Source organism: Lycorma delicatula, chromosome 4 (genome assembly GCF_047948215.1).
Source record: "Lycorma delicatula isolate Av1 chromosome 4, ASM4794821v1, whole genome shotgun sequence".
Lineage (NCBI taxonomy): Eukaryota > Metazoa > Arthropoda > Insecta > Hemiptera > Fulgoridae > Lycorma > Lycorma delicatula.
Genome location: NC_134458.1, coordinates 177,653,461 through 177,667,022, shown reverse-complemented (window position 1 = coordinate 177,667,022; position 13,562 = coordinate 177,653,461). Strand labels below are relative to the sequence as shown.

General features: G+C 30.7%; 1 protein-coding gene across 1 annotated transcript in view; it reads left to right on the top strand.

Annotated features, from left to right (window-relative positions):
- Hyccin (PI4KA lipid kinase complex subunit hyccin) overlaps positions 1–12,920 on the top strand; it is a 47,780-nt gene extending 34,860 nt beyond the window's left edge. The window contains exons 7-9 of the mRNA XM_075362077.1: positions 4,821–4,951; positions 11,103–11,219; positions 11,910–12,920. Of these exons, the coding sequence (XP_075218192.1) occupies positions 4,821–4,951; positions 11,103–11,219; positions 11,910–12,385 (724 nt within the window). The 3' untranslated portion in view covers positions 12,386–12,920. The remainder of the gene's footprint in view (positions 1–4,820; positions 4,952–11,102; positions 11,220–11,909) is intronic.
- The last annotated feature ends 642 nt before the right edge of the window (positions 12,921–13,562 follow it).

Sequence of the window (13,562 nt, the reverse complement as noted above, 5' to 3'; positions counted from 1 at the left end):
GAAACCATCACCTTGGCACAGTCCTGATTTGATTTCAAATGGTTCCAAGATTTCACCCCTGAATTTCACTTTTGACTTTGTGTTTGTGAGGATCAGTTTTATCATGTTTGTTAATTAATTTGGGATGTAGTCCAATGTCTTAGAATTTTTAGTAGAGATTCTCTGTGGATGCTTGAAGTCAATTGTATGCTTTCTTAAAGTCTACAAAATCACCACGTCTCTGCTTCTTTTTCTGTTTTAATCCATTTTTAGCTTGAGACTCCTGATCTGATCTGGACAGATCCTCTAGGGTCTGAAACCTTCCTGGTATTCTCCTAGTTCTTTCTTGAGTTGTAGACCGATCCTGTTAAGAATAAGTGTTGAAAGAATTTTGTATGTTGAGTCTAGAAGTGAGATTCCCTTGTAGTAGTTAAGGTCTGTTTTATCTGATTTTTTGTGTAGTGGATGGATGAGGGCTGTCATCCAGTGTTCTTTCAGTTCTTCTCTGATCCCAGATGTTGATAAGCTGTTGGTGATGGGCAATCTTTGCTGATCTTCCTGCATGTTTCCAGATCTCTACAAAAGTTTGATCTTCACCCACCACTTTGTAATTCTTCATCTCACCCTGTGCTTGGTAAATTTCTTTTATTGTGGTAGGATTGATGTTTTCCAGTGGTGTTGTTATTGGATTGCTGGTGTCAAGGTTTAGGAATTCTGTTGGTTCTTTGAAATTCAGGATTTTGTTGAAATATTTAACTAGGATCTCCATGTCTTTATTGTTATGAGCCAGATTATGGTTTTCATCCTTCATTACAAGGGTTAGGAGTATGTATTTTTTGAGTTCTTTTTTGAAGGTCTTGTGGTAGTCTCCCAACTGTGTTTTGTTGAATTTTTCTTCTGTTGATTTTAGTGTATCTTTGTGGTGTTGTCTTTTTATTATTCTTAGGGTTTAGGTTGTTTCTTTTCTTTGTTTTATTAGAAAGATTGGTTTAAGAGCAATGTTTGATATCTCTTCTGTACTGTTTTGTTGCCATTGTTTCACCACTGATGCTTTTTACAGGGTTTTATTGGTGAGAATTCTGTTATTTGTTTGAGGTTGTTGAATAGGTCTGTGAGTTTATCCATGATTGTTATTTTTTAGTGTGCTTTTGGTAATGATTAGGTGGATAGAGTCTGTTTTTCTTTTAATTTTAGGATTTTGGTTTTGTTCCTTCCTTTGGGGAGTGAATTTAATTTTAATTTTGACTACGTAGTAAACATTTGAGTAATAAACAATACTTAGTTTACTCTCGAAATATAAGGATTTCAAGATTAGATTAGGTGAGAGATTGATGAGTCTGTCATGTTTTCATTTGTTCTCTTTTGGATGAGCCATTTTCCAACGATTTCATGATATCTTTTTTTTCTTCCTAATTGAGCTTTGAAGTTTCCGATTAGTTGTTTAATGTGATTTTTGGGGATGTTATTTATGGTATAGTCGAGTAGATCTCAGAACTTTTCTGTTTCTTTACGGTCTTTTAGAGATTTGGTTTTAGTATTAGTGGGGACATGGGCATCTGTTATGGTGTAGATTTTATTAGATGCTTTTAGGGTGTGTTGAGATACTTGGGGATTGCGACTTGAATTCTTGTACAGAGTATATTATCTTGAGGCTGACCAAAAAACCTGTTCTAAACTGTGGAAGACTTTTCAACACCCGCCTCCAAGGTATATCTTTGTAGAACCTATATCCTTGATATTCCATGGAATTGGCAAAAATGATATCAACAAAAGAAAATGCAGCGTTTAAATATTACATCATTCCAGTACTGGGCAACAGAATTACATGTTCATCCATAACAAACTTCAAGATTATAAAGCACTAACAATTTCAGCTATTTGTAAATTTTAAATTAAAAAAAACCATTGATTTTAATGTAATTATAGAATTAAACATCAACTGAAAATGCAGGATCCCACAAAAATTGATTCTTGATATTAATTTGGTAAGTTTAATTTATCTATTTACTGTGTTTCGGTGATTTAAATTTCATTAATTTTAATTTAATTTAGCATAGCGGTTAATATATATATATATTTTTTATTGATTATTGTAAATGTTAGAAAACAATCATTTTAAAAGATATCCTTAATGTCTGACATTGCAAAGGATTATAAATTCCTAATATTTTACATAGAAAATGTATATTTAAATAAATTGTTTGCTGTAAGGAGTGTAATAATTTATAGTTTTCTTGTGAGGTGAATTTTTTCTATTAGATATTGGAGCCACACTGCATTTAGAACTTACTAGAAGCAATGTAATAAATCTGCACACCTCTATTAGAGTTTTCATATAAAAAACATTTTAAATATATGTTGTTTTTTTAGATAATAGATTGTATAAAAATTCAGAATGAATGGTGTGATTTTTGCAGTCTGTATAGATGAAATCCAAAATTGTAAATTGTATGAAATTATTTATCTTATATTATGAGCTTCCATAATTTATTATAATATAACAATTAATTTTATAACCATTTTATTTTATTAGAAGCATTATATTTACATTTAACTAACTATAAGAGAATGTTTCAGTAAATAATTTGATGATTGAAAAAAAATTGTGATGAATGTTAGCAAAACTGTAAGAAGTTGAATTAGACTGAAAAATAAAATGAATATGCTTGAAAAAGGTTCTATGGTTTTTAAGAAAATTAATGTCTCTAAATATTATAATATTATTGAACAAACCCATACAGGGTTTGTTCTGAAAGTAACCAGATTGATAGTGGCAAACTCATTTTACTGAAGATATGAGCAAATACATTTAACTATCTTCAAGATAGGCTCCTTGTACAGCCACACAGCACTCCCACCAATTTTTCCATTGTTGGTATGTTTTCAAGAACTCCTGTTGCGGAGGTTCCTTATCACAGCCTCTTAAACAGCTTCAACAGTTGCAAATCGATATCCTTTCATATCTCTTTTCAGCCAGGGAACAAAAAGAAGTTGCAGGGAGACAGGTCAGGGCTGTAGGATGGCTGTGGCAACATTGGCATTTTCTTGAGGTCTGAAACTCCCTCATTGTCAATGCAGTATGCGTTGACAGGGTCCTCAATGCATTGTATGGTGGAGGATCCAGCTGTTGGAAGATCTTGAGATGGACGCGAACAATGTGTTTTTTGAAGTCTTTTCAGCACTTGGACATAAAAAGCTGCATTCACTGACATGGGGAGTCAAACTTTTTGAGAATGACCCTTTTGAATCGTGGAACAAAATAAAAGCATTGTTTTGATCATCCAGCTTGCTCATCTAAGCTTCTTCAGGCTGAATGATTGTGATGTTTGCCCTGTTGAAAGACTCAGAATTCATCTCCTGTGATCACACGCTGCATAAAGTCTGGCTCTGTTATCACATACCCTAACAATTTGTCACACATTGTCACATGTCTTTTTGTTGAGGTCAGTCAGAATTTCTGGCACCAATTTTACACTCACATTTTGCATGCCCAATTCATTCGTCACAATTTTGTGAACTTTGGTTTTCGGCAAGTTTAGCTCATCCATGATTAATTGCTTATTCATACGTTGATCATGTTCAAAAGGTTGTGCACATAATCCACATTTTGGTTGTGGATGGTCAACCAATGCATTTTTCGTCCTACACATCCTCTCTCCCCTCTTTGAAGGCCTTGTACCAAGTAAAAACCTGTGTTCTTTCCAGGTACTCGTTATCCAAACGCTACCTGCAACATGTTAAAAGTCTCCATCCTACATTTTTTGAGTGGCATATAAAATTTGATGGTGTACCATTATTCAATTGAACGCCGCATTTTTTTCTCATGACACGTCACTTGCACAGAATTTCGCTAGATTCACAATCCATTTGCGCACCCACTGTTCAGAGCCAGCGGCAGTTAGTTGCAATTTGTTGCAACTAACTTGTGATTTTGATTTTAACTAGTAAACAGCTGATATTTTCAGGAAGTTTAAACAGTTTATATCAAGTTGGTGTGAGAATGAGTAGCTGTTTTAACATTTATAAGTCATCAATATGAAAATGGAGACCGTTTAGTGTACTGTAATGTAGAATGAATAAAATTATTTTTAGGATAACTAGAGAAAAGTTCTTTGCTAAATGGTTATTGAAATAAAATTGTATACATAAAACACCCAAATCCAAATTACAAAATGTATTTATAAATTTTTATATGCAGATGACACCAGTTAAAGCAAGAGGAGTGCATTCTTATATGAAATTGATTAAACTAAAACTTAGATGAAAGTATGGTTTGATAATAATGTCTTAAATTAAACACATAAAACAATTGTGACTTAAAAGTTACATAAAGTATAAAGAATATTACTCTTTGACAGGTATATTTTATTATGTAATTAATTATTATATAGAACTTTTTAAGGATTGCACTTTGTTTTAATTTGAATTTTTTTGTTGTCCATGATGGTTACCACTGAGAATTGATGGAATAATAATTTAATTGTTTAATGTATCCTTTTTTAATCTATTTATGCTATATTATCAGTGTTACTTTTGCGGTTATTTATTCTGATGTTTGTTTTTTGTTTTGTTCTGTATAGTTTCTTAGTATCCCCAATTAAATCAGGCCAGGTTTTAATTTTGTTATTTAACATAAGTTAAAAAAAATAATCTAAACTAGATGTGCATTTCAATTTTGAAAAATCATATAGATGCATTTATTTTTGTATCTAATGATGATGATTGTTTAACTGTTCAAATATGCTTCTAATTTTACTATTATATGATTTTAATTTTATTATTATCTTTTAAATGTGTTAGCTAAAATAGTGATAGTAATATTTGTTAATATTTTTTTTAAGGTTTAATGATTATGGTTACGTTGCGATACAGGCAGTGGAAGATCTTCATCAGAGAGCTTGTTACCAGTGTTATACTGATGTTTTATTAGTTACAAATTCCATTAAAAATTGTGCCCAAATGACTCATAGTGGTAAATTGAATTTCTCTTATAGTAGTAAATAAATATTGTATAATTTTTCTTATTTAACTCTTTGAGACACAGATTTTAATAAATCATTGAAGATTATGTTTTTTACTTTTTTTAAGTCATATTGGTATAAGAACATGTAATATCATGCAAAATATTTTTTATCACAGTCACTTACCCTTATCAGAGGTAGTATAGTTGTACCACCATGCCTGGAGAACAATCTAGACTATGGGAATAAAAAATGACAAAACCCATAAGATATTATGAATTTCTAATTTATCTTGTAAGAATAACACTTAAAAATTAAAAATAAAAGTTATAGATATTAATTATGATATAATTGAAAGCAGGTTTTTGCTTTGCTTAGGTAAAGAGATACTTGGGCCTTGTGTGCACATCCACATTGTCCAAATTTGTCTGGCTTTTGTACTGCACAATACACACCTATAACTTCCTCTTTCAGGTTGATGACTGGTGCTGTTTGTTCTTATATTTCTGGGGACTTGTGGTCTATTTTTCTTTATGAGTGCTGGCCCTTTAGGCGATTGCAAAGGACGGCCGGTGACAAACGAAGCATGAACATATTTACTAGAAAAACTATATCTGAAATCTTTTAGAGACATTTTTCAACATCTAGTTCTTTCCAGATGATAACTATTTACAATGGAAACATCAACTAAGTGCCAAAAAATTTGTAACCACCCCCTTTTACTGTGTCTGTCAATTCCATAGTTTTTTTTTTAGTTGATTGAATTTATCAATATTATTCATTTATGCATTATAATCTTTTATTGCTAAAGGACAATGATTTTGAAGTACTGTGCCTTCTTTAGATTTTCTGTTAACATTAACATCAAATGGACTGTGGTAGTTAGATAGCATGTTAACAGATCTATTATCCTTCCATTTTACAAGGATTCCTGTATCACTAACCTTCCACTCTATCTATGTAAGAAACCCCTTTCTAACTCATTATCAGCTTTCAGAAAAGGTAAGCATTTTCTTTTCTACCGTACAGTACTGCATGCATATATCTTTTTCTGCATAATATAAAACTTAAGTTCATAATTATTTAAATAATTATCAAAGAAAACTTTATGGTTTTTACCATCTAGTACTTCCATCAACCTTTTAACATTTGCTCCAAGGTTTTTCTCTATAATGTTACTTCTTTTTTCTGTATACACATCAAATTTATAATTATATCCACTTTCACAACAAAGCATCCACACTTTGCAACCCCTTTTGACTGGCCTTTCTCCATTGGAAGGTATTTCTTCAAGAAGCACAGCTATTTCAAAATCATTAAAACCATTCATCTTGGAATCTGTGCAAAAGAAAATAAAAAATTAATCATGTTTGTACAGTAGCACAAAAATTCATAGAAAATTAACCATAAATTTAATTTTATATAGGAAGTACCATTGTTGCATGGTGTTATAGAATTTATAGCACCACTTTTAATAATAATTATTGAAGTAAATATAGTAAAAAAAAGAAATAAGTATATAGTACTTACATTTTTGTACGTATATTTCATGGAATTATATTCACACCAACCAATTTTGTCACTTAAATTACAAATAATAGCAGGTATTAGGATACACACTCGCGTAACCTTGAAAATCAAGATTTCAAAATGGTATTAATATGAGGAGCACAATAAATAAGATGGCTGGATCGATCGGGATCGACTCATAAGAACCATAGGAACTGCTCAGCTAATTGGTTATATACATATACCACCGTGCTGCTGAGGAAAAAATCTTAAAAAGGTGGTATAATTAAAGTACTACCATGCCTCAAAGAGTTTTAATAAGTTTATGTTAATGGTAATATATTAATTTTAATCAGCTGGAAAAATTTTTACGATTAATCAAAGAATATTAAAAGATATTAAATTGTTTAAAATAAAATTTCCTTATTTGTAATCTCATTTTTTAAATAATAGAATTCATGTCATTTACTACTTGGAAAAGTTGAAAACCAGTTTTTTTATGGCCACCAAGGGGTTTATAATTGTACTTAATTACAGATTCATGTGCTATCAATTTTTTCCTACAAAACTGAACCCTAAGCTTTTTATGTTTACCTTTTTATATATATATATATATATATAATCAATAGCTGTAACTGAAAAAAAAAATCATGAATCTGTGCTAGTGATCGTTATATGTTCCTATAGTATTTGTCAAAAGCTTATGTATTTCATTATTTCTTTTTTTTCTATTAACTGACATTTGTAAAAACTACATAAAAAGTTATAAACACATCTTACCTTTTCAACTACATATTTGTCAGAATGAGGTGCTACTCATATTTGTACACCTGCTGTGCTGTAAAATTTATGTGAACAACAATATATTTTTGTGTAAAATAATATTCACTGCATTATTTATATACATGAAAGTATGAAGTTAATAAATGATTAATGAAGTTAAGTATATGGTTAATATTGTAAATATAATCTCTATACCAGAAGTAAATTGATAGGTAAATAATAAATGTAAAATGTTTAAAATAATCTAATTGAAAACGTCCTCCTCCAGCATCAATACAACAATACACACATTTCAATTTATTTATTTTCTGGTGTACTAGAATTTTCTTATACTTATGCCATTATTGCGATTTTAGTTTGTCAATCATGCATGGTCTGTTGCAAAACACTGCTTGTTTTGCTGCCCTCCCATAGAAAATTATCTGGGGAATCAGATCATGCAGGCCACAAACTACTCGAAATGATTCATTCACCAAAGAAATTTTGTAAAAAAGTCAGTGACTTGTTAGCTGTGTATGCTGTGTTGCCATCTTGTTGGAACCAGCCATGGTTGATTTCCACTTCTGTTATAACTAATGAAGTTTGTTAAAACAGCACAATAATGATCACTGTTAACTTTTTTCTTTTTTTTTTTGTCTTCAGTCATTTGACTGGTTTGATGCAGCTCTCCAAGATTCCCTATCTAGTGCTAGTCGTTTCATTTCAGTATACCTTCTACATCCTACATCCCTAACAATTTGTTTTACATATTCCAAACGTGGCCTGCCTACACAATTTTTTCCTTCTACCTGTTCTTCCAATATTAAAGAGACTATTCTAGGATGCCTTAGTATGTGGCCTATAAGATTGTCTCTTCTTTTAACTATATTTTTCCAAATGCTTCTTTCTTCATCTATTTGCCGCAATACCTCTTCATTTGTCACTTTATCCACCCATCTGATTTTTAACATTCTCCTATAGCACCATATTTCAAAAGCTTCTAATCTTTTCTTCTCAGATACTACGATTGTCCAAGCTTCACTTCCATATAAAGCGACACTCCAAACATATACTTTCGAAAATTTTTCCTGACATTTAAATTAATTTTTGATGTAAACAAATTATATTTCTGACTGAAGGCTCGTTTCGCTTGTACTATTCGGCATTTTATATCGCTCCTGCTTCGTCCATCTTCAGTAATTCTACTTCCCAAATAACAAAATTCTTCTACCTCCATAATCTTTTCTCCTCCTATTTTCACATTCAGTGGTCCATCTTTGTTATTTCTACTACATTTCATTACTTTTGTTTTGTTCTTGTTTATTTTCATGAGATAGTTCTTGCGTAGGACTTCATCTATGCCATTCATTGTTTCTTCTAAATCCTTTTTACTCTCGGCTAGAATTACTATATCATCTGCAAATCGTAGCATCTTTATCTTTTCACCTTGTACTGTTACTCCAAATCTAAATTGTTCTTTAACATCATTAACTGCTGGTTCCATGTAAAGATTAAAAAGTAACGGAGATAGGGAACATCCTTGTCGGACTCCCTTTCTTATTACGGCTTCTTTCTTATGTTCTTCAATTATTACTGTTGCTGTTTGGTTCCTGTACATTTTAGCAATTGTTCTTCTATCTCTGTATTTGAACCCTAATTTTTTTAAAATGCTGAACATTTTATTCCAGTCTATGTTATCGAATGCCTTTTCTAGGTCTATAAATCCCAAGTATGTTGGTTTGTTTTTCTTTAATCTTCCTTCTACTATTAATCTGAGGCCTAAAATTGCTTCCCTTGTCCCTATACTTTTCCTGAAACCAAATTGGTCTTCTCCTAACACTTCTTCCACTGTCCTCTCAATTCTTCTGTATAGAATTCTAGTTAAGATTTTTGATACATGACTAGTTAAACTAATTGTTCTGTATTCTTCACTGTTAACTGTATTTTTAAAAAAGATTGGACCCACAATGCTCACACTGAACCAGACTCTAATTTTCGCTTTGTGTAAAGATTTTTTGTGGTTGTCAACTACAGACATGTGTATTTTGTGAATATACTCTCCCAGATGAAACCACATTTCATATACAAAAAACATACGTCGAGGATATCTACAGAATTTTAGTCAATAAAACATTTAAACCTTTGATAGTAATTTAGTATTTTGGTATGATCTGAAGGTTTCAGTTCTTGAACATCCATTATTTTGTAGTGGAAAAGTTTCAGTTCTTTTCTTACAGCTTTATCTGTAGTAGCAATTCCAATATCTTACTGCTGTGCTAACTTACACAATGACTGTGATAGACTTTTGGTGTGGCTTCTGAAATATTAAGTAGCTTCTATTCATTTAGATTAGGTGGTCTTCCACTTTGATCAGCATCTTCAACAGAGTCTGTTGCCTGAAATTTTTCAATAAGAGTTCAACTGCATTGTTGTGAGAAACAGGAGTATTGGAAACTTTTCAGAAAACTTGTGCTATACTAAATCAGTATATTTGTTACCTTCACAAAAGATGTGTTCAATGAGAAAAATGCATTCCTCTACTGAAAGAACCATTCCATTTCCCACAACTTTCAGTCACAATTCAACAACTGATGTCTTGGTTTATTACTGAGCAACACCCAACTTGCAGGGCAACCAACCTAATGCTGAAAGAACAAAATGCACCACATAATTCTAAAGCTGGTGACTGCATTGTTTAATTTTGTAGCATGCTTAATCCTAAGAGTTGGTACTAAAAGCTGTGCATACATATATTTTCAGGAACAGAAAATGCTGCCTATTACATTAATAGGAAGCATTTTATTTATTATTCATATTTTTTGTCACTGTTAATACTTTACTACATATCTTTGTTTACTACCTAGAGAAATATTTTATGAACATATTTCTGCATATATATGCTTTGCATTAACAAATGTAATTCTTTACTTTGTTTGTGTTAGCTAGTGAGGTAGATAATGCAGCTGGATTGTTCTGGCTCACATGATCTTGAAATATAAATATTGTGATTAGAACGGCATTCTGAGTAAGAAAAGTTGAGAACCATCTTTATTGGGGATAGCAAACCTGAAAAATTGTATGTGAAAATTCCATATGTATTTCCAAACCCAAATAGGATTCAAATCCAGATTATTCAGGATAAAAGACAGAGATGCTACCAATCTGCCAGAAGTTAGCCAGTGTTTAGATAAAAATTGTATAAGCAATTTTTAGGTTTTTTATTGTGAGTTCTATATTGTAATAAAGTGAGGTATAAAAAAACATGATGATGCTGAAAAAAGTGTTCTATGAATATAGAAAACCTTACGGTAATTTTTATTGATGTATAAAAATGATTGCCTATTTTAGTCTGTTCTCAGAAGAAAATCATTTGAATACTGGTATTTTCATGATGATCATGATTCAAGTAAAAATTCTATCTAATAAGGAACTCAGTTTATTACATGAATAAAAATGATCTGTAAATGTGTATTATTAAAGTAGGTGCTGCTTTCTACATTGTAGATAGATCATTATTTTAAATGAAAATTATCAACAATAACACTAAAGGATGATCATCCTGTTATTTTAATTAATCATTATTAGAAAATTGGGTTTTATGTTTGGTGAGATGATTATGCACCCTAAAGAAGAAGAATTTGCTGAAAACATTAGAATAAAGAAAATCTGTAAGATAGACAGCCCTGAAAAACATATGGTAATCAGTTTAATATTATTACTTCTGTCCATTATTGGATATATTTCTTCATCATAGTGTAGAAAAACCTTTGGCCCTGAGATTACGTATGGTTTCCATCCTTTCAAAATGAACACTGATTTCAGTTAATATTTGTGTAGTTTTTGTTTTGTGTAAACAATATAAGTATCTAAATTGTTTTTTTATTTTAATAGGTCAAACCAGTGATGCACCAATGGGTATAAGTATGGCCATATCTCCGGCAACAAACACAACGACCGTTTCAAAATCCATGATCACGAATGCATCATTCAGGACTAAAAAATTACCAGGTATGATTTTGAAATTTTATTTAGTTTTTATTTAAGAAGAATATTTTACAATCGTTGATATGTCTAATCAAATTGTATTGTGGAGTTAAAGTTTTCCATTGTTTTTATGGTTTGCATATACTTATAGTTTTCAAGATGTTTGTATAAATGTATTAGTGTGCAACCAATAACAGAATTACTTAAGTCATGCTAGCAACTACAGATCAGAATAGGAAGTGTGCTCACTAAATGAAGGTCTGTCCCAATATTTATATAAGCGTAACACTGTGATTTTTAGATCTCTCCAATGTAACTGACATAAGCTGATTACAGTGATTTAACAGACTGTGAGAAGCATAATTTATCAAAATCATTACTATAAAAGCTAAGTTCATATGTTAAAAGCAATCTTATTTTTGCTAATTATGTCCAAAATAGTAAAAATGCCTTCCAACACTCTTTCAGTAAGTAAAATACAGTAAATTTTTTTTTTAAATGATTCACACCACATGCCCAAATCTTGTTGAGTTTCTCTTATAGAAATCCATTCACTTGAGAATGTTTTATAGCAATTAAGGCAGTCATATTTCCACTTAATACATCTAAAAGGGTAAAAATATCTTCACTTTCCAATTCAGATTTTAATTTCTATCACCTTCTTTTTTTTTAAATTTATTTGTAACTTAATATTATTCTATTCTCTCTTTTTAGATGACATTCCAATTCAGGTTCCTAAAGATAGCGATGGAGGCTTAGGTTCAATTACAGAAGAAAGAGAAGATGGTAATATAGGAAATTTTGTTGTTGGTATTACTCCTGAAGTTGCAACAAGACGAAGTCTTCCAAAAATGGCGGTAAATTTTGGAAAGAAAACAAAAGAGAAGTTAACTATTAAAACGAGTATTAGTAGCAACAGTAGCAGTAATAGTAATAAAAATGCCAGTGGAGGAGGGAAACCTAGTTCAGGTAGTAGTCTGGTGGTTAATGGTTCTGGTGATATATCAGAACCAGAAGAAAACTGTGACATTAGCGGCACTGAAATGAGTTCACTAAGTATTAGTGATAATGGATCTACTGATATGTTGACTCCAGTAAATGTTAAAAAGAATTTACAGCAAATCAGTAACAGTAATAATGCTGTGATTGATCTTGATGTCAGCCGATCTCTACAAATAAGCACTGTTTAAGATGAAAAAGAAGCATTTTGTATTCTCCCTTTCATAATATCTTTACTATTTGTTCTTCTTTAACATATACCTTGATTCGGACTTTAGAATCAACGTATGTTCACCACTTTTAAACAGACATCCAAAATTCAATGTCGACCATTGTTTTCCAATTAATCACTTATTTTATTTTGTTGTAGGCTTATCCTTAATCTTGTCATATTGTCGTTATTAAAAGAGCGCATATGACATCAGTTTCACCTATTTCATGGCCTTGAGTATATAGTTTATAATCTGATGAAGCCTATTATTTAAACAGATTATCAACATTTTCATTGTTTATTTTACCATGTAATTATTTCCACTACAACCAGTAAAATTTAATTATTGGAATCTCACATTTTCTATGTGAAGGTAGTTAAAACATTCATTATAGGTATAATGTCAACTGTATTTCCTATTACATTTCAGTATTATGCTGATCTTAAGCTGTGTTTTTGTCTTGTTGAATAAGTTTGCATGTAAAAAGACATTTCAAGTTTGTAGAATTGGTATAGAGTTTTTTCTTAGGTACAGTTTTTTTTATGTAGTTTTTATTTTATATACTTTGTTACATTACAATATTTACATCAAAATTTAGAAAATTTTGAACGTACAGAAGAGATTTATAGCTTCTGTAAAAATTAGTTGTCTGTTGAAGAAGTAATATTTATATCGGTTTAGATGACTATTACAATCTCAGCTACATGGAAATCATTTTTAAAAGAAGTTACAATAAAGATGTTAACAATAATGATTACAGGCTAGTATCAAGTTTGTATATAAAATACTACCATATATATTTATGGTAGTATTTTAAGTGTGATCTGAACAAAATTTCTGTTGCAATTTCTAACATGGTTTCATTCATAGAGATTTCGTTTTTAGTGTAGTTTTAAAGGAAGTGATTCAGTTGTTATTTTTATTTTTCTAAGGATAAATGTTTAAAATCAAATTTATTTATTAAATTTTTAAATAAATTACTAAACCATACCACAAAAGTTTTACCAAGGAAAGCAATTCTGAAGTGTTTGAGGTAAGTTACATCTACATATATATATTATATAAGCTCTTACTCAAAACAGGCTTAACTGCTAATTGTACTAGATTAGGAATTTCTGTTGACAGTTCTTTTACTCCTTAAAAGTATGTTCAATCA